The sequence below is a fragment of the Schistocerca nitens genome, chromosome 4, assembly GCF_023898315.1.
Source record: "Schistocerca nitens isolate TAMUIC-IGC-003100 chromosome 4, iqSchNite1.1, whole genome shotgun sequence".
Classification (NCBI taxonomy): domain Eukaryota; kingdom Metazoa; phylum Arthropoda; class Insecta; order Orthoptera; family Acrididae; genus Schistocerca; species Schistocerca nitens.
Genome location: NC_064617.1, coordinates 435,379,452 through 435,402,401, shown reverse-complemented (window position 1 = coordinate 435,402,401; position 22,950 = coordinate 435,379,452). Strand labels below are relative to the sequence as shown.

Here is a 22,950-nt window from a genome sequence, read left to right as displayed (position 1 = left end):
TGATCTTTAATACCTGATGGAAGGGAGTTGAAAATTTTTGTGGCTGAATAATGAACACCTTTCTGAACAAGACTTAAATGTTTCAGATCCCTGTGTAGATCATTTTTAGACCTAGTATTATGATCATGACATTCACTATTAGTTTTAAAAAGAGATAGGTTGTTAGAAACAAAAATCATCAAAGAAAATATGAATTGAGAGGTAAGTGTTAATATTTGTAACTTATGAAACAGACTTCTGCAAGAATATCTTGGATGAACACCACTCATGATTCTAACAGCTCTCTTTGATTCTAACAGCTCTAGAACCCAGTACGTTGTCCTCGATGGTGAGTGTTCATCGGAGGTGAGGGTATCACCTGGAGTGCCCCAGGGAAGTGTGGTAGGTCCGCTGTTGTTTTCTATCTACATAAATGATCTTTTGGATAGGGTGGATAGCAATGTGCGGCTGTTTGCTGATGATGCTGTGGAGTACGGGAAGGGGTCGTCGTTGAGTGACTGTAGGAGGATACAAGATGACTTGGACAGGATTTGTGATTGGTGTAAAGAATTTCAGCTAACTCTAAATATAGATAAATGTAAATTAATGCAGATGAATAGGAAAAAGAATCCTGTAATGTTTGAATACCGCATTAGTAGTGTAGCGCTTGACACAGTCACGTCGATTAAATATTTGGGCGTAACATTGTACAGCGAAATGAAGTGGGACAAGCATGTAATGGCAGTTGTGGGGAAGGCGGAAAGTCGTCTTCTGTTCATTGGTAGAATTTTGGGAATATGTGGTTCATCTGTAAAGCAGACCGCTTATAAAACACTAATACGACCTATTCTTGAGTACTGCTCGAGCGTTTGGGATCCCTATCGGGTCGGATTGAGGGAGGACATAGAAGCAATTCAGAGGCGGGCTGCTAGATTTGTTACTGGTAGGTTTGATCTTCATGCAAGTGTTACGGAAATGCTTCAGGAACTCGGGTGGGAGTCTCTAGAGGAAAGGAGGCGTTCTTTTCGTGAATCGCTACTGAGGAAATTTAGAGAACCAGCATTTGAAGCTGACTACAGTACGATTTTACTGCCGCCAACTTACATTTCGCGGAAAGACCACAAAGATAAGAGAGATTAGGGCTCGTACAGAGGCATATAGGCAGTCATTTTTCCCTCGTTCTGTTTGAGAGTGGAACAGGGAGAGAAGATGCTAGTTGTGGTACGAGGTACCCTCCGCCACGCACCGGATGGTGGATTTCGGAGTATGGATGTAGATGTAGATGAAGATGTTACGTTTTTCAGAGTCAGAAAACCTCTTCGGTCATGTACCAGGATCGTTAAAATCAAACTGATACTCAGAAGTTTCATTCTTTTGCTGAACACTAGCTGATGTTCCAGGAAGTAGTGTTTCACATTCCTTCACAGTGTCATCTGTTACCTTAGTACTCGGGCCATTTTTCGGTTTCACCTGCAACCAAAAAATATATAATCCATACTGAAATTGAAAGATTTGCTGTCTTTGAGTAATTTGTTTACGTTCTTCTCTGTTGAGGTAGTGTTACAGTAACTATAAGGGATTGATTCCTAAGTCAATCCATATGAAGTGGTTCATAAGGATTGCTTGACCATTTGCATCCATGACTGGAAGAGCAAAACACGGTTGGAGCAGCGCTAGCTTCCAGGCGATGTTCCGTAGAATTCTCTAGGACGATGATCCCATTCTGAAGACGCTCAATTCCTAACAAACTCATTACCAACAAGGAGTTACACCCCAGTGTTTCTCCTTTTGGAAGGCGTCATTTGACTAGTTTCGTTACGAATCTGCCCTCAGATGCCACAAGATAATTGACTTCTCTGGTGAGGGCGAGGTTTACTGTTAATGATGATGTATTCTGCGAGCGTTTGTATAGTGTTAGTGAAGTGAGTGCAAGGAGGAGCTTAGTAGCAGTAAGTAGACTGTTTCTAGCAAGTGCTTGGACTAGTAATGTATTCTTTGTTCTATATAATATTGAAAACGCCTATTGTGTACGGATGTAGGGGGAATTTGCCACGGACCAGAAACATTTGGAAGTTGTGTTGGTCAGGTAGACAGGGTTTAGGCAGATGCCACATGCTGCGATGGCGTGAGGCACCTAAGGCGAAAGATGTGGCACCTTTGGTGCCTCTAGAGCTGCCTAGGAGCCATAATGTCTCAGCACCTTCAGAAATTTCTGACCTGACCTGGTTTACAGTTATCTGATAGTGCAATGACGATCAGTTGCAGGATTGCAAATCTCTGGTCAGATGGTGAAAGTGGATACTGGCCACAGGGTGATCAACTTAGGCCTCACAAACATGTTTGAGATCTTGCTCATTCCTGAGGGTACATCTTAGTCAGCATGGGGCTCCTTATCTTTTGGGAATGGGACTGACAAGTGGATTTGTTGTTCATTGGAAGTGTCAATAGTAGACTGGTAACGGAGTTCACCGGGGTGTCTAATCCATGAAATAAAGTATGCTCTGCCACCAGCTACTAAGGGCACTGGGTGCCGCAGGCTGCAAACCATTGCTTATGTCAGCAGGATCGATGCCTGCTGCCTGGGTTCAGAAATTTTTCTTGGAAGCTACAATGCGGCTGACCAAAGTGATGAAGACAGTTAGCCCCACATGCGAGATTAGATTAGATTAGATTAGTTTTTAGTTCCATAGATCCGTGCTGAGGAGATCCTCGTGGGTGTGGAACATGTCAATTTTTTTTAAGCTGAAATAACAATACTAATAGTAGGAATATATACAATACATCATTTATTTCTATTAAAAAATTCGTCAATGGAGTAGAAGGAGTTGGCCACTAATAAGTCTTTCAGGCTCCTTTCAAACTGATCTTTATTTGTAATTAAATTTTTTATGTGTACTGGCAAATTATTGAAGATGAGTGTTCCTGAGTAGTGGACCCCTTTTTGAACTAAAGTAAGTGCTTTTAAGTCCTTGTGAAGATCATTTTTGTTCCTGGTATTGTATGTATGAACTGAGCTGTTTGTTGGAAAAAGAGATATATTATTTAGGACAAATTTCATTAATGAGTAAATATACTGAGAGGCAGTAGTTAATATACCCAGTTCTTTGAAGAGGTTTCTACATGACATCCATAAATTTACTCCACAAATAATACGTATTACACGCTTTTGGACTCTGAAAACTTTTGTTTGACTTGAAGAGTTACCCCAAAATATTATACCATATGACATTATGGAATGAAAGGAGGCAAAGTATGCAAGCTTTTTCATTTTTATGTTGCCTATGTCTGCTAACACTCGAATTGCAAATACAGATTTGTTAAGGCATTTCTGCAGTTCTGTGGTGTGGTCTTCCTAACTGAATTTATTATCAAGTTGTAATCCCAGGAATTTAAGACTGTCAACCTCTTCTATCTGCTCTTCTTCGTATTTTATGCATATGCTGGGTGGAAACCTCTTATAGGTTCTGAATTGCATATAGTGAGTCTTTTCGAAGTTTAATGTCAGTGAGTTGGCTTTAAACCATTTATTAATATCCATGAAAATATCATTAGCAGATCTTTCTAGAACTACACTTCACATACTATTTATTGCAACACTTGTGTCATCTGCAAACAAAACGAACTCCGCTTCTGGCAGTGTAACTGATGAGAGATCATTAATGTACACATGAAAAAGCAATGGCCCTAAGATGGATCCTTGTGGGACACCACATGTAATTTCTTCCCATTCTGATGATGACTGATGACTTAATTCACTAGTCCCTTGCACTGACACCCTTTGTTTCCTGTTAGTGAGGTATGACTTGAACCATTTTGCAGCACTGCCCGTGACACCATAGAATTCTAATTTACTTAAAAGGATGTTGTGGTTCACACAATCAAATGCCTTTGACAAATCACAGAAAATACCTGCTGCTTGTAATTTGTTATTTAATGAATTAAGTACATTTTCACTGTAGGTGTAAATAGCCTTCTCGATATCAGAACCCTTCAGAAATCCAAACTGTGTTCTTGATAATATGTTATTTGTGGTCAGATGGTTGAGCAGCTGCCCGTACATTACTTTTTCTAAAATTTTTGGGAATGCTGGCAAAAGTGAAATTGGTCTGTAGTTTGATGGTATCTCTTTATCCCCTTTCTTGAATAGAGGCTTAACATCTGCATATTTTAGCCAGTCAGGAAATGTCCCAGTTATAATTGACTGGTCACACAAGTAACTTAGAATTGTACTAAACTCACAAGAACATGCCTTAATTAACTTTGTTGATATTTCATCGTACCCACTAGAATGCTTTGTTTTTAAAGATTTTATTATGGAAGTTATTTCTTTTGGCGAAGTGAGTGATATATTCATGTACTAGAAGCTATTTGTGAAGGCTAGTTTCAGATATTCAAGGGCATTATTTACTGATCCCGAAAGTCCCATTCTATCAGTAACGGATATAAAGTACTTGTTAAATAGATTTGCCACACTATGCCCATCAGTTACTAATGTGTCATCTACCCTTAGTGCTATTTGCTCCTGTTACTTTCTGGTTCTACCAGTCTGCTCTTTCACTATATCCCATATTGTTTTTATTTTGTTCCCTGACATTGCTAACTTCTTCTCGTAGTGCATTTGTTTAGACGTCTGAATTACTTTTTTTGATGTATTGCAGTATTCCTTGTATTTAGCTAAATCATCAGCATTGGAGCTATTCTTGGTCGACAGATACATTTTCCTTTTTGTCTTACAGGAAATCTGTATTCCTTGTGTAATCCATGGTTTTTTTATAGACTTCTGTTTAATTTGAGTAACGTTTAGAGGAAAACAGTTTTCAAACATGGTACTGACATTGTTCATGAATGTGTTACATTTTTCATTCATGTCATGAGCATTATAAACATCTTTCCAGTTCATATCTTTGAGCAGTTTTCTAAAACACTCAATTTTTGGTTGATTGACTGCTCTCCTGTACTCAGATTTAGCAGTCTTGATAATCTGCTTAGAATTTACATCTAAAACAAGGAGCTGCGTGTCATGATCTGATAGTCCATTTATAACAGGTTTTATGATATGATTTTGAAACCTTTGATTTGTCTATAAAAATGTTATCAATGGCTGTCCTTGAGGATTTAGTGATCCTAGTTGGAAAGTTTACAGTGTGAGTTAGATTGAAAGACAACATTACTAACTGCAGTGAATGTTTACTGGAAGATTGCATTAGAAAATCTGTATTAAAGTCACCAGCAATCAAAATTTCTTTGTTTCTTCCTGTTAAATAACCCAAAAGAGCTTCTAGATGATCTAAGAATAGATTATAATTTCCTGCAGGCGCTCGGTATATAGTTATTATTATATAGGATCTGTTATGGAACTCTACTTCTATTGCACATGCTTCTAGATGCTGCTCTAAACAGTATTTATTAATGTCAATGTTCTTGAATTTATGGCAGTTTTTGATAAATGTGGCAACGCCTCCTCCATCCATATCTACTCTGCAGGAGTAGGAAGCTAGCTTAAATCCTGAAATGTCTAACATATCTATATCAGTGGTCACTTGATGTTCAGAGAGGCAGATTATGTCAATTTGGTTAGATGAATTCATTTCATCGATACAAATGAGTAGTTCATCAACTTTAATTTCTAAGTCCCGGAATGTTCTGGTGTAATAAAGATAACTGATACTGCATACTAATGGGATTGTAACTGCTTTGGCGAAGATGAACTGGCAGTTTCTGATTACTTTCTGTTAAACACTGTTTAAATGGAGGCTGTATGATAAAATCTGACTCCTGTTCATCTGTTTTCTCAAACTGAGTGTGCAGGAGTCAGGAGTCAGGTGGAACCTGAGTTAACATTTCACTGTTCCCAGAACCAATCTCGTTTCTTTGATTTGGAACCATGTGAAGGTTCATACAATACTGTTTTTAGGACTTCCAATGAATAATCCTCATAGATTACTTGGAAAAGGGCAGAATCGTAACTGGACACTATTATTCTTCATTGTTGAATCGTCTGAAAAAAGAGCAAGTTGGCACACATAAGTAAGTTCTTTCCATCCCACACATCAACGATAACAACGGTGATAATGCATGAATTGGGCTTTTAATTGGTTCCTTACCCACTGTCCACCATACGTAGCCCTGAGTGACCTCTTCCTGTTCCCTAGCTTGAAACTTTGACTTGATGGATACAAATTTTCATCAAACGAGAAAGTGACAGTTGCAGTTAATGAATATTTTGCAGAGCTTGACAGAACCTATTTTTCTAATGGGACGAAAAAGCTGGAGGATCGCTAGACTATGTGCATATCCCTTAAAGGAGACTATGTTGAGAAGTAAGGTGAGTTGTTACTAAACAAACATTTTTATTGTTTTTTTACCAGCTTATCAAACCACCTTCGTTGCTGGTGCGTACCACAATTAGTAGCGAAAATTAATACAGGGGAAAGTGTGCAAGGGATAGGAGGGAGGTGGGGGCGGTGGGGAATAGGAATAGGTGAACGATATAATGATACGTTGCTTGTGTGGAAAAAATGTTCCCGAAACGGCCCTGCCTTATAGACAAACAAAAACTAAGCAATGTCAAAATGTACATAACGTGGGTAATGCATGGAACATCCAACGAATTCTAAAGTAAAATTCTATCAACGGATCTCACAGAAAATCCTAAAAAGTTTTAATCTTACGTTGAGTTGACGATGCATCATGGCCAACTGTCCAATCACATCATGGCCAACTGTCCAATCACTTAGAGACCTTACTGGCAGTGAAACTGAAGATGGCAAGGGTACTACTGAAATAGTAGTTTCTATTTTCTAAAACTGTTTCACTGAGGAACATCGTGCTGTGGTTCTTTCATTGAATTAGACCACATGAACACCAATATTAGAGACGCGAGATGGTGACAGTGGGATAGAAAATCAACCTAAATCACTCAACAGGAGAAGGTGACTTGATCTGACGGAACAATTATGTAGAGTATGAGGAAGAATCTGTCCCTCATCTAGCAGCAGTTTTATTGTAGGTCACTGGTGGAATAAACGTTGCAAGTGGCAGTAAAAATGTGCAGGTCATTCCTGTTTACAAGAATTGGTGGCGAACAGATGTACACTACTATAGGCTTATACCGCTGACGTTAATTCATTCAGAATTTTGGAATGTGTTTCTTGCTCGCCTATTATGACATTCCTGGAGACTAAAAATCTCCTCTGTAATAATCAACAAGGATCTCGCAAACAATTCTCATCTAAAACCCAGTTAACCCTTGCAGTCCATGAGTCCCGTAAGGCAGAAGATATGTCCTCCTACGGGTGCCTAGGTTGGTGCCATGTTCCTTGACTTATGGTACAATTCCATGGTATAATCTATTGAAGAAAATACTAGCACGCAGAATATCACAACTGCTTTGTGACTGTGCTGAAGAGTTTCTAGTAAATAGAACACTGTATGTCATTCTTAATGGAGCTTCCACCATACCCCATGGGAATGTCTTAAGGCCATTACTGCTCATCGATTTATTGGAATTAGATTACATTAGAAGCTGTATGAGGCTGCTTGTTGCTGCTGATGATGATGATGTATAGAGAAACTACAACGACAGAAAATTGTAGCAAAACACAGGAATGCCTACAGAGCTTCAGTGTTTTCTGCAAGGATTGACTGCTGACTGTCAACACACAACAAATGTAATATATTCAGACAAATAGGCTAAAAGATTACATGACTGCCAAACAATTACTGGAAACAGTTGAAACACTTACACATCTGGGTGTTTATGTAGAGAGTGATTTCAAGTAAACTGACCACTTAAAACTAACACAGGAAAACCAGATGACAGAATGACATTCATTAGAAAAACCCTTAAGAAGTGTAGCCAGCTCATGACTGGGGTAGCTTAGCAAAATCCCATGCAACCAGTAGGCTCTACTTGAGTATGGGACTCTTATAAAGTAGGAGTAATAGAGAGAACAGCCCTACAGAAGAGTGAAGGAAGAGGAATGTGTTTCATTACAGGCTCATTTAGTAAGTGTGTAGGTCTCACAGATATGTTGCTCCCACTTCAGTGGAAGATGCTACAAGACAGTTGTACGTGATCATATGATTATCTGTTAAATTCCAAGAATATAGTACACTCCCAGAAGAGCCAGCCAACATAAATTTCACAGAATGACCACAAAGGTAAAATCTAAGAGATTCAAGCACACATGAAATCTCCCCAATAGTCATTCTTCTCATGCACCATTAGCAGCTGGAACAGGAAAGGGGAAAGTGACAGCAGTACACAATATACCCTCTGCTACACACTGTACAGTGACTTGTGGAGTGTAAATCTTGATATAAATGGTAGATGTCATGATCAAGAGTGTAATATACAAGGAACTGTGGACTGATGAATTATATAGGGGAGTTACAGCACCATATTCACTCACAAACTGACAGGACGTTAGAGCTAAATCTATACCTCAACATTCCCCTAAATTGCAGGTAAAGTACATAAAAAATCCAGATTAGTTGCTTAGTACTATAAAACTCCAGCACTACAGGTTTAGAAGATACATTACAATCTAATTGATCAAGTCATGTGAACGCTCTGATATGCAGCTTTGTTGGTAGTAGAATGTGAAAGCAGCATATCATCTTCATCACAGGTCCTTTTCAGACTCAGAAACTTGGCTTAGTGGTTAGTGCACAGACTCATATTTAAGAACAGCATGGTTTAAAAGTCTGTTGGGTCATCCAAATCAAAATTTTACAGTTTCTCTAATCTGCTTAGGTGGAAACAAGGAGAGTTGATTTGGAAAGGACATCATCAATATCAGTAGATATCAAATTGGGCTACCAACACACATTTTGCATGCAGCCCTATTTTATATCTGCTATCAGCTAAATTCCAAATCGACATCTAGCACTCCATATTAATTTCGATAAAAATAAAATACAAACCGAATTTCATAAATAAAAATATAAAAAACAACAATAAAAGTATATTTTTATCCGAATATAAATATAAATAAAAAATCAGAAAAATTATGAATTTATATGAATATTAAAATAAATGAAAATCAGTTAATCAAAAATGTTTAACTGAATGAAAAGCGCCGCACATGAAAAAAAAATTAAATTTTTTGAGAATAAATTTTAACATTTTTATTTTTTCTGATACTTCTTTACTATTTGTTATTTCTATTTTTCCTTTTTATTTTTTTAATAAATGTTTTATCTCATAAATTATAACAAATATGAATGTGACTGCTGCCTGTGACAAATTTAAATTTGAAGAAAACAGCTTGAATAAAGCAAAAGAGAAAAAATTAAAGGTAATATCAATAAAAATTATTTAAAACCATCTTAAACTATAGAACATTTGAAAACTAAAAAACATAATGAGTGTACTGATATATGGAAGAATGCGGTTATGAATTTATTTTCACTTATAAAGAAAATAGTATAGATATTTGGGAGGAAATAGAAAGTTCAAATTCTCTCTTTCTTTTGACTTTTAAAAAAATTTTGTGGATTATCATGAAAATCATGATCATTTATTATTACATCTTTATTGTTATAATTATGATTTACTCAAAATTATTGTGATAATTGTAATTTGCCAAATATAATAAATAGTAGATTTTTTAAATTGTCCAGACCAAAGATTAAAGGTAACATTTGCTTCTAAATTAGCTACAGAAAATAGGAGTCTAACAAATATGGAATTTTTACTTTAACTCCATGTCTATACAAATGAAATTTAGAAAATCTAGATCTTAATAAACTAATTAAAATTAATAAATCAAATTAAATTCCACAAGCTTCTCTGTTTACAAGAAATTATCCGTTTTTCACTTCTCTTTTACAATCTATAAAAATTTGCTATTTTTATGATCATAACAGTGTCGCAAAATGGTTCTGTAACTGGTTTACATTCTATTAATACATTTTCTCCTTTTGTGTAGATAATATCTACTAAATTTGTAATAAAATTATTATTATTTAAATTATTATTTAAATTATCTGTTTGGTGATTTTATTTTATTTCCAAGAAGTTTTCTTACAGAATATTTTTTATTTATAGTACACATTTCATTTTAGCACATTTCATTTTCAGCTTACATTTAGATAAGAAAAATTTTATTAGATTTGTATAAAACATTTAGACATAACACAATATTTTGCAGGTATTTTTACTAAAGGAGAAATATGTGAGTAGCAAATAATCATAATGTTTGTATGCAAAGACCAAATAAAGAAGAAATTATTGATTATTAACAACAATAACAACAACCGAAGATGGATTAATTGAGTAAAAATCTACAAAAAATTTGCTTGCCAGGTAACAAGTCCAGGAGTTAACAAACAACTTGGCTGCAATACAAAAGACTATGAAATTATGAGCTATTTTTAATGATAAAATTCCTAGTGATACCTAAGTTTGTATAATTTTTTTATGGATAAAAGTGTAAATTATGATATTCAATATAGAATATAAATGGAAATTTTTTAAAAAATCTTCTTTAATTTTTATATTTATTTTTTGGGAAACTTCTAAAAATAATATACACATTTAAATCTTTGATGTGCTTATTCTAGTTCATAATCAGGATCATATTTAACAACAGGTATTCTAATTTCCACATTTTCAATAACAGTTTTAGTTTCAATTGATAATGTGTCTTTTATTTCGAATCCAGCATTATTTTTATCACATCATTCAGGAATAACATTGTGGGCACTAGAACCTGAAGTAAAAATAATAGTTAAATACTTATATTTTTGTGTCAATTTTACAGAAATTCTACCAGAGGGATTAGATTTAACTATTTCTAACACTACCATTGAAAAAATATCATAGGAAGGACAGGTGTCTTTTTCCTATATATTACACACAGCCATCATAGAGTTCATCAAAGAACATCTGGGAGACAAACAAAGCTTAACAAAGATCAAATGAAGGTTGACAGAAAGTCAAATGAAAGTTAAACGAAGGGTAAACATTCAAAAACATGGGTGTTAAACTTAAAAATTAAAACAAATTAAAATTTTCAAAAATTATCTTTAATTTTTATATTTATTTTTCGAAAAACTTCTAAGAATAATAAGTAAAGTTCTATATAATGTTTTATTATATTTGGCAAATTACAATAATTACTATATGTTTTGGGTAAATCACAATCCTCATAATATAGATGTCATAATAGATAATCATGATAAAAAAATGTTTTTATAGTCATGTAAAAGAGAGAATTTGACTTTTCTATTTCTTACTGAATATCTATAATATATTCTTTATAAGTAAAAATAAATTCATAACCGCATTCTTTCATATAATCAATACCCTTTTTTTGTTTTTTACTTTTCAAATATTCTGTAGTTAAAGATTGTTTAAAATACAAATATTACATTAAAGTTTTTCTCTCTTGGTTTATTAAAAATATTTTCGTCACATTTAAATTTTTCTCACATATTAGTCATAATTTTATTTGTTATAATTTATAAGATAAAACATTTATTAGAAATAATAAAATAATAAGAAATTAAAAAATTAGAAAAAATAAAAATGAAAAAATGTTAAAATTTGTTCTCAAGAAATTTTAATTGTATTTCATGTGGAGGCAGTTTGATTCACATAAAAATTCTTAATTTACTGATTTTCATTTATTATCATATTCCGTAAAAATTATGATTTTTCTGATTTTTAAAATTATTTTTATATGTGTTTAAAATATATTTCTATTGCTGTTTTTTTATTTTCTTTATGAAATTAGTTTTTAATTTATTTTTGTTGAAGTAAGGTGTGCTAGGTGTTAATTTGGAATTCAGCTGATAGTACATATAAAAATGAGCATCGCATGAAATGCTTACTGGTAGCTGCATTTTATATCTCCTAATTTCCATGCTCATTCTAGCACAGTATGGTGTTTTCCACAGCAAATGATCTCATCAGCTTTGTCAGTCACTTTTTTCATTTGTATTTTTATATGTATTAGTAAATGAGTAAGCTACTAATGTACTAATATAGTGACTCACTTGAATGCACTGTTATGAATAACATTGTTGTTTTTTCAGGGTTGACCCAGATATGAAAAGTGTTGTGTACTGCGAAGGTGTGCGCCAGGGTGGTGACGAGGCATTCAACTTCTTGCTGCAGCAGTACCAAAACACCAGTGTCATCTCTGAGATGAATGAAATTGTAACGGCAATCACATGCCAGTCTAGTCGTGCAGCTGTCAGGTGAGGAAGCCAAGCTCATCCAAGTGGTAGGGATCTTTGATTTTATCTTGATCATCAGGTAATTTGTTCAAAGGTTTTTGTTTATATCTGATGTAAGTTCACTGGAACACCTTCCCACCAAAATATAGAACACACTCTGAACTCTAGAAAAGAAAAGTATACACACAAACTGATTCTGTGTTTTGTGTTGTGGTTACCTTAACTGCATCTCAATTGCAGTTGATATTTATTACCAGCAACAAGTACCACCAGAAAGCAAATGCACTGAAAAGGGAGACTAAGAATTCCAAATCTTTGAAGAGGCCTCGGCACGAAGTGCAGTTAACTTCTTTAAACAATATCTTTAATGCTCACTTTACTTGAATGAGTACTTTTTTCTTTTTACATTTGTGCCATTGTAGCAGAAAACATCTAGACAACAGCAGAAAGTGATAATATGCTAAGTCAGTTGGCATTAAGGCTTCTAATCTATGCAGTGAAATACATGGTTCTTATAAGTTCAAAATAGCTATCTTACCACCTTTAATTGAATTTTCATTCTTTTGCAAAGTCAATTTGATGTTTGATACCAGTATTTTGAAGTTCAGAATTTCCCTCCAGCTGTCTTCAGTTGTACATGATGTCCCTAAACTTTTTCAGGCAAATGTCAAGATGATTACACACCCACAGTAAGAGTCAGTTCTCCCTCTCATTCTTATCCAACTGATCCAGTACTACATTTCTCAGGAACTCGATGTCCAAATGAACACAAACTTGTTGTATTAATTCCTTCCCTTTCTAGGGAATCATGGTGGATTTAATAGTACATATCATAAAACTAATATCTCTCTCTCTCTCTCTCTCTCCAGAAACTGAATTTGTTTCAGGAATGGCAGAATTCATTTGATTTGTATAGTATGATATGTATGCCAAAGTTAGTCAACAGTAATTCGTTACTGAAACAATTACTTTAATCAATATAACAAAGGCTAACAAATAACTAAACAAATACTGTTTTTGCCTTGTTTAACAAATTTTATTATGGTTACTTCACAACCTAGGTTTCTGGTTACAATCCCATTTTCAAGTACTTTACTAATTTAGTTAATGTATAAAGTTTCCCCAAGAACCTACAGTTGATTCAGTGTTATTCTAATGGCTAATTCATTGCATTTTTGTGTGAATTTCACATTTAATATTAGGGAGTATGGTGTGTTATGCTTATTAACTGCCTACTTCAGGCAGAAAATCAGAAGTAAGTTACTGGTGTTGTGACCTCTGCTCTAACAACGTCAACTAAGGCCTGTCTCAAAGGCTTAATAACATCATCATTCATTGCATACCCTTCACCAATACTTTATGGGATGATGTCTCCATTACCTAAAAACTCCAGAAGATTCATTTTCATTTGAAATTAATTCAGTTTTCTGTAATGAATTGTGTCACATTATGACTTTTTATTCCACTGTCAAAAGCTTTTCCATATAATTTTTTCCAATAGTTCAGAAGTTTTGGGGCTGTTTTAATTAAATTACAGTAAAAATCTTAGTTCCTTCTCTGAGTCAAGTAAAATAAAAACAAATTGTGTAATCAATAACTCAAGCCCTGTTCTGAATTTCAACTTACTCTGAACATAGTGATCCACATTTATCCACAGATATTTTAAGTATAGTTACAATAATGCAAGTCCGTTTGGTGTGTCAAGCAATTGAAAGTCCAGTTTAGTATAACAACAATATTATGAAAATGTCAAATTGCTACTCACTATATAGAGAAGATGGTGAGTCGCAGACAGGCACAACAAAAAGACTGCAATACATTTAAGCTTCCAGAAAAACGCCTTCCTCTGAAGTCGAAAACACATACATATTTACAGAGGCACAAAACACACACACACACACACACACACACACACACACACACACACGACCACTGTCTCTGACTGATCTGGACCAAGGGTAAGAACACCCCATCTTTATTCCCACAGAAACACTTCAATTTGTCCTTCTTAACCCAACATGCTACCTTCCTCAATCTTGACCCCCCCCCCCTCCCCACCTCCCTCAAGGATGAGTACATCAGTACCTCCCTCCATATTGAATACACCAGCCACCAGCAATACCTCCACTTCAACATCTGCCTCACATTCCATACCAAGAAGTACATTCCAGAGAATAGCCACCCATGGTTATCATATCTGCAGTGACAAGCAGTCCCTCTATAAATACAGTAGTACCCCAGATTTACACAATAGGCCCAGAGTGACAACAGTATAAGTCTAATTTGTGTACGTCAGGGTCTAATTTTACATATAAATACATACAAATTATGTTCAACTGGGACCATAGACTAAAGAAAACAGTGTAATTTAGAAGAAAAAAGTTTAATAAAATGGCCAGCAAAAACAAATTACATTTCAGTACAGAATTATGCACTGCAATAATGTAAAATGAAGTTATTGTGAAGTAGAAGGCTTCATAAAATGTAACAATGTCATCTGACAAATCAGTTTTTTTCTTCTTCTCATCTAAAATTTCCTCAAAGCACAATAATAAATCATTTGCTCCCCATTTTTAGCAGATATCTACATTTCACTGGAATCGATTTTTCCTAAAATTTGTTCGCCTTTTACAAGTGAACTGAGGCCTTGTGTCAAGTTTGCAACCATCTCTGATCTTCTGCCTAAACTGGGTCTAAAGAAACGGGGTGCTCAATGTTTTGCTCTTGCTCATGCATATCTATAAGCTCATCGATTGTCAGCTCCCAATTATGTGAATCCAACAGTTCTTGAATGTCATCCCCATCCTTCTCTAAATTTAATTTACTTCTTCAATCAAATTATCAACCTAATCAAGTCTGTGCTGATTCCCCCTGGGATTCAGTGGTAAAAAAAATGGACACAGTTTTTTGTGAAATTCATTGCGTGATTATGCAATAGTTCTCAAGGCATCTAAAACATTGAATTCCTTCTGAAAGTCTTATAGAGAGGTCACTGTTTTGTCTTAGTTTCATGAGGATATGCAGATGGTCATCTTGTGTAGTAAGCTTCAAATGTTTTAATCTCTCCCTAGTCCATTGGTTAAAGCAGGCTAATTGTATTATTGTATCGAGTGGAAAAACTATGACTTTCACTCATTGTTCAAAACTAATTGGAGTAACAGGAGGATGACACAGTGTATCCTCAATTAATAACATTACTTTAAATGGGATTTGTATTGATTGACAATAATGTTCAACTTCAGCTATGAAGCAATGATCAGACCAGTCCTCAAAAAAGAAATTGTTACCCAAGATTTGGCATTCGACTTCCAGATTACAGGCAACCCAGCTTTAAATATATATTTAAAACTCTTGAATTTTCTGAGTAATAAACTAAGAGAAGATTTACTATTACCTGATGCATTTGCACCAACCATCACTGTCAGTCAACCTTCAGCCACTTTAAAACCTGGAAAGATTTTCGCTTCATGCACAACAAAAGACATGTTCTTCCAGATCAGATCAGCTTCATCTACGGACATGGTTTGGCTGATATAGCTACCTTCTTCTTTTATTGCTTTTAGTTCCTCTGGATAGACCACTTGCTACTTCTCCACTTTCTGGGATGCTGTGCCAATTACAATGACCTCTGAATTGGCTAAATCAACCATTATTTACTTCAAACACTTTATCTTTGGCTGCATCCCCATTTTCTTCTTTCAGTCTCTCAATAATCAGATTAGCTTGAGAGCACACGATATTTTGATCAACAGAAGAATTTTTCACTCTTATTTAATTCTCATACCATAATTTTAACATTCTTTGCATCTGAGCAACAATATCATGATGTTAACAAATTATACTTGAATTCAAAACCTGAGCATTCTCTCAGCTTTGGGAATTTTGTCTTTACCTTTTATACTTGTTCTGACTGTTAATTCCCTTAGAAGAAACTTGTTTGCCAATTTATGAATTTTAATTTTTGCATTGAAGTTTTTGATAATTTTAAGTCTATATTCTGAAGATAATGATTTTCTTCTCTTGTTTGATGCAAATAAATCAGTTATGCTTCTTTTGGATGACATAGTTAGAATCCATCAACTGAGCCAGCTTCAGGGATAAACAGACTCTGCACGAAAAACGTCTGAATTTGTCATGAGTCAGTCATTGTGTGGGCAGAGTGGGGAACTAGAGGTGCTCAAACAGATGAATCATGTAATTTGTGTAAAACATTGTAGCATATGTCATGGTATTACTGCATAAACAAGGGTTCACTGAGCCTTTCACAAATCATCACTCTCCCTGCCTTTTACAGAAACAGATGTCCCATGTGTTGTCTCTCCAGTAACCTACTGCCTCCCACGTACCCACCATCTGGCCAGAAAGCTATAAAATTTCCTTGTCAGTCCCTATTCCACACCTGCTCCCAACCCTATGCCTTATGGGTCATATCCCTGAAATAGACATAGCTGCAAGACCGGTCCCATGTATCCTCTCACCACCATTTACTCCAGTCCAGTAACAGGCATCTCCTAACTCACCAAGGGCAGAGCTATCTGCAAAAGCAGCCATGTGATCTACAAACGAAGCTGTAATCACCGTGCTGCTTTCTGTATGGGCATGAGAACTAAGATGCTATCTGTCCACATGAATAACCACTGACAAACTGTGGCCAAAAACCAACTGGACCACTCAGTTGCTGAACATCCTGCCGAACACACTGTGCTTTACTTTAATGACAGCTTCACAGCCTGTGCTGTCTGGATTCTTCCCACCACCATCAGCTTTTTTGAAATGTACAAGGGGTAACTCTCTCTCTCCAATATAGCCTCCCTCCCCCCCCCCCTCCCAGCCAGAACTTACACTAGTCCCTGTCCTCCACCTACCATCCCCTTCCCTTCTCTCACTCAGCACTACACAGTCATATATTCCACCAAAACATCCACTAATCTTTTTCCATTTCTCTACTATACCCTGACTGTTAAATACTTAAAAAATCCTTGATAGTGGCCCTGAGTGGAACACGTGGTCTATAACTTGTCTTCAAATGTCTTTTCTTCTTGCCACAGATCTGAAGATTAATTCCTCTGGCCCTGATAAAACCTGATAGGAAACAGTACAACAAAGTATAACAATTATTAATAGTCTAGCTAGACACAAGTTGCCAAGAAATAATGAGTGTTTTGAGAGGAAAGTGGCTAAATCATGAACCATTTCGTATGTAAAACATCATGTAAACATATGGTTCCATTTTCAGTGGTTCCTGAGACAACTTCTTTAAAACTGTCAAGAATAATAATTGTGCTTAAATCAGTAAATTATTAGACAGTCACTAGTCATGTTTTACAATCAAATTATTTTACTAATAATGTTCAAAGAATCCATCATTTCATTCAGTAGGATTTGTGCTTTATGTAGGCAGGTGTTGTTTTGCTAACTGAGACTTAATTTTTATCTTTACTGCAAGCATATCCATTTCAAAAATGTAAGCTACTCTTCCCTTGTTTCTACATTGTTGTTTAACCTGCTCCAGTGTTGGAAAAACGTCAGACAACCTTCAAGGAAATGTAACATAACTATGATTTGAAAACTTCCTGGCAGACTAAAACTATGTTCCAGACAGGGGCTCAAACCTGCAACCTTTGCCTTCATGGACAAAGTTTACAGAATTGAGTCTCTGTTCAGCACACACATTTAATTTGCCAGGAAGTTGCAAATCAGCACACACTCTGTTGCAGAGTGAAAATTCATTCTGGATTGTTATGGGTGATCAAACTACCAGGATAGGTTTCACTTCTAAACTGCACAACTGATTCTGAGAAATGTGGTGTGGACATCCTATTGGGATTGTCCATGTCTACATCAATATCTGTACTCTAGAAGTCAATGTGAAGTGCGTGGTGTAGAGTACGTCCCCCTACATTTTTCTGATCCCATTTTTGTATGGAGTGCTAGTACAATGACTGCTTGAATGTCTCCGTGTACTGTGTAATTCATCTAATCCTGTGGGGGAGATAGGTAGGAGCTGTAATATGTTTCTAAATTTCTCACTTAATAGCCTATTCTTCTTGAAACTTTGTAAGTAGGCTTTCACGAGATTGTTAGCATCTACTTTGAACTGCCTCTCAGTTCAGGTCTTACCACATCTCAGTAACATCCTCCTGTGCCTCAAAGAAACCTCAGTCCATTTGTGCTGCCATTCTGCATACAGATTCAATATCCCCTTTTAGTTCTATTTGGTAAGGGTTCCATATATTTGGCCAATTTTCTAGAAAGGGTCGCATGAATGCTTGTAAGTAACTTCCTTTGTAACCTCATTGCATTTTCCCAGCATCCTACCACTGAACCAAGGTCTGCCACCTGATCTACCTATGTGGGGTTCCATTTCACATCTGTACAAACTGTTACAAACAGATATTTGTATGAGATGACTGGTTCCATCTGCGACTCATTAATACTGTGGTCATAGAAAACTTTTGTTTTTGTGTTTTGTGAAATGCACAATTTTTTGTATCTGAATGTTTAAAGCAAGTTTCCAGTCTTCAAATCACTCTCAAATCTTATCAAGATCTAACTGAATGTTTGTACAGCTGCATTCTGACTGTACTTCATTATACCCAACTGCATCATCTGCAAAAAGTCTGAGTTCACTATTAATATTGTCTGCTGGCCCATTAATGTACAATATTAACAACAAGGGACCCAACACACTTCCTTGGGACATGATTGAAGTTCCTTCTACATCTGTCACTTGTAGAGTAGGAAAACTGTTGGCATTCAAAAGGCATTCTTACAAGGGGAGGCCACGACATTTTGATCACAGATTTACTTCAAACTTTGTACACCTTTAGTAGGCCATTAAAAAAGCATAACTTGCAAGTAGTAAAGTGCACTTTTCTGGCCATTCAGAGAAAACTGCAAGAGAGAAAATTGCAAGAGAAGTTTTACACATCTGTTACGTAAGTGATGTATCTGTGTACAGGTGCTTGGCACTAGAGTTGATGGTGGTCAAGTGGTTAGTGCTCGAAAGAAGTGTGTGTATCAGGTGATGATTCAACTAACGCTCAGACTTAATGTTTAATCTCTTTCTTTCATCACTGGTCATATTATTTAATTTATATGATATCTGAGTGGTAATTCAATAAAAAAAAACCTTGTGTATTTGTATGAAATATTAGTGAATTTCTTGTTATTTAGCTACTTACTTTCTTAATTAAGTTTAATTATTAGAAGAAACATATTTATAACTATTGACAAGTAAAGGAAGAAATACATAGAGTTTTCCTGAAAGTGTATGCCTGTCATGATTTGCAGAATCCTTTATACATGCAATCTGGTAAGGTACTCAGAACTACTTTGCACTTCGATGCTTCGAGCTGCAGGCACAGAGGCAGGCCCCATTTGGCAGTTAACCTGCGTAGAGGTGAGATGTTGCCAAAGTTGCAAGAACAGATAGTGTAGGGGCAAATTTTTTGAATATTATAGAATTTACACTTGTACTACAAAAATGAAGGTTTGAGTAGGAGTCAAACCATCACCTCATACACGTTCGTCTTATGAAGCTCGAAGGCTAACCACTTGACCACCATGAACTCTAACATCTGGCACCTATGCATAGGCACATAAGCCAAATAATAGATGTGTAAAATTTCTCTCGTAATTTTCTTGGAATTGCCCGGAGTAGTGTATCTTACTACTTGCACATTATGTTGATTTTTTGGCCTACTAAAGGTGTGCAAAGTTTGAAGTGAATCTATGATCCCAATGTCATGGCCTCCCCTTGTTAGTGTGGATAATTACAGTGCTGTATGGTTTTCAAGGGAAACTTATACTTTTCTTCCTGCATAATAGTAGCTCATTTATGTAATGATGATGAAAATGGATAGTGATCATGCACCCTTCTCTCCAAAGTAGACCACAAACGTTTAATAATTTTGTGATTTGGTGACTGTGGCGGCCAAAATAGATGTGAGAATTCATCATCATGCTTAAAAAACCAGTCCTGGATGTTGTGAGCCGTGTGAATAGGAGACCTGTTGTCCTGGAACACAGCAGCACCATTGAGGACCAACCATTTACCAGACAATGGACCTGGTCAGCTAAATTAGGCACACAGAAATGAGACTTTGCAGAGTAACCATGGGGTCCATGGAATACCATGATATGGGTACCCAAATTGTCACCAGACCCCTGCTGTGTTTCACTCTTGTGATGTAAATTCAGCAAGAAGTTGAAAACAGCATGAAACAAGACTCATCCAACCAAATGACACTCTTGGCCAGGTTTTATAACTCTGACACCACTCCTTCCTGTTAAAGGAATTTGCATGAATGATAAGCAGTTTTGGAATTCTTGCTCATCCTGCAATTCCCAGCTTATGGAGATCCCTTCATGTTGATTTGGTGCTGGCAGGATTTGCAAGTATAACATGCAGTTCTGCAGTGACTCTTGCAGCCATGGTCTTCTTATTTTTTGTATCAGTCCTCTTCAATGACTGTCTGTCATGGTCACTCAACACACACTTTCATCTGCATTGTGAGTTAGTGGATGACATTACTGTGCTTTTTCTGTATGCATATAAATCTTCAATACAGTGCCTCTTGAAATTCCAAACACTTTGGCTCTCTTGGTTACTAATCTTCAACCATACAAGCACCAACAATTTGCCCATATTCAAATTCACTTAGCTCCAGCATAATGCACTTACAAATACACAGAACACTGTTCTGACAATGACTGACATTTGCAACATGATGAGGACATTGCTCATGGTCAAAAACAACAACAATACCTGCAAGCTTGGATAGCCTCTGCATTATGTTCAAGCATGCATTTCTTGTGGTATTTCCACGTTTCTGTCGAACTGCTGCACGACATTATGTATGAGCACAGGATAAGTTCTAAGATTCAGCAATAAGTGGATGTCACTGAAACAAGATGGTAGTCTTGTGGATCATTTATACTGCTCTTTTTGTAGTAGAATGTGATCCGTGCTTTCTTCTAAATATTCATTAATTCTGTACAAGCTAATGAGTGTTAGTACATCTTTCAGTTCTCTTTCAAATTATTTAAGTTTGGTGTTCTTTGGGTATTACTTAGCAGTGCTTTGTGGAGAACTTTTGCTTTTTATAATCCACAGCCCTGATATATTGACTTTGTGTGTACATCCCAATGAAAGTCATCCTTGTTTAATGCTTGTTTATCAAAATGTTCAGAGTTGAAAACTTTTGATAAGTCTTAATGAAACAAAAACTTTCAAATATAAATATTACTAATTGGTTTTAGTTTTATTTCTGATATAGTTGAAGATCATCCATACAGTTTTGTTATCACTAACACTTATCTTTTAACCATTTTTCTACTGCTTTTTCTGTTTGTTTCTGCTGCCACTCATAATCATTCTTTCCTTTCATAAAGAAGCTCCTATCATCAGCAAATAATACAATACCTGCTGTTAAAATCTGTTGTTGTAGATTGTCAATAAAAAAAAACATCAGTGGGACTCATACTGAACCCTGAAGCACCCCATAACTAACTTTTTTATATTCAGAATGGTACCCTTTACCTTCCTGAAAAATTTATGCTCTTTCTTCCCTATCAGACAAATAATAGGAAATACCAAAATGGTTTTAACAGTAGCATATCATGATTTATAAGGTCAAAAGTTTAAAAAAGTTCCAAAAAGTTTATAAATTAGTTCATTATCCTCAGAAGTTTTGTAAGTGACTTTTAAGAAACTGAAGAAAGTTGTCTGCCTTGAAGTGTCACATCTGAGACTATATTGTGCACTTCAAAGACCTTTGCTTTTTGTTTAGGAAGTCTAGCAATTTATCATACATTACAGTATTCTTTCAAATTTTATTTATTTATTTTTAATACAGGTCATAGTTATAATGACAGTGGTCTGAAGTTTTTAATGTCAAACTTGTCATCACTTTTGTAAACCGCTATTACTGTTCACAGCTTAAGTCTACTTGTAAATAGTCCAATAGAAAGGAGGCAATGATCTCAACAAGTTCAGAGACAACATTACCAGCATTATATTTAACAGTTTTGCCAGGGATACCATTGTGGTTAAGAGATTAAAAGATTTATCTCCACATACACTATTGATTATACAGACCTATGCAGTTTGGATGACATTCAGTGTCAACAAAACAAAACAAGGAATGACTACACAATCAGAAACAAAGAATAAACACAATGCAGCATGGAGCCATGGAACTCTTGTACAGTCCACACCACTGTATTGCAGAATGTATTGGCGGGAGTCCTACACTATTCCCCCTCCCCAGTGCCAGCAATACATCTCATTAAATATGACATGCCATCCAGATCGCATCATCACACCTTACTTGAAACCTGGGGACTTCTCTTTGGGATCAGAGTGTTCCTCTAGCTGTGGGGTGGTAGCACCTGCTGATGTTTCCTGTGTGGCAGCATCCAATGTTCATCATGGTTCCTCTGCAGTTTGTCATGTGAGGGAATCTTTAGTTGTTGCCTCTCCCTCCTAAGGTCTTTTTCTGTTGGCTGTGAATCTTGAAATGCCCATTTGATATGGCCAGGTGCATCCATGGTAGGTATGGCATAGATGTTGATCTTGAAATTGTTGTCACCATGACTAATTACTGCATATGGACCTTCATATGGGGGTTGCTGTGGTTTGCATACCACAACATTACATAATAGCACATGTGAACAGTTGGCTAAATCTGCAAAGACAAAAGTGCAGGATCAGGTGTGTACCCAAGGATGTAGTGGACAAAACTAATGTATGTAGGATTGCAACATGGTAGCAAAGTC

The 22,950-nt window shown here is 35.9% G+C and overlaps 1 protein-coding gene across 1 annotated transcript in view; it reads left to right on the top strand.

Moving 5' to 3' along the window:
- The window catches only part of LOC126253287 (aminopeptidase N-like), a 210,371-nt gene that overhangs the window by 119,141 nt on the left and 68,280 nt on the right, over window positions 1–22,950 (top strand). The window contains exon 14 of the mRNA XM_049954513.1: window positions 12,025–12,189. Within this exon, the coding sequence (XP_049810470.1) occupies window positions 12,025–12,189 (165 nt within the window). The remainder of the gene's footprint in view (window positions 1–12,024; window positions 12,190–22,950) is intronic.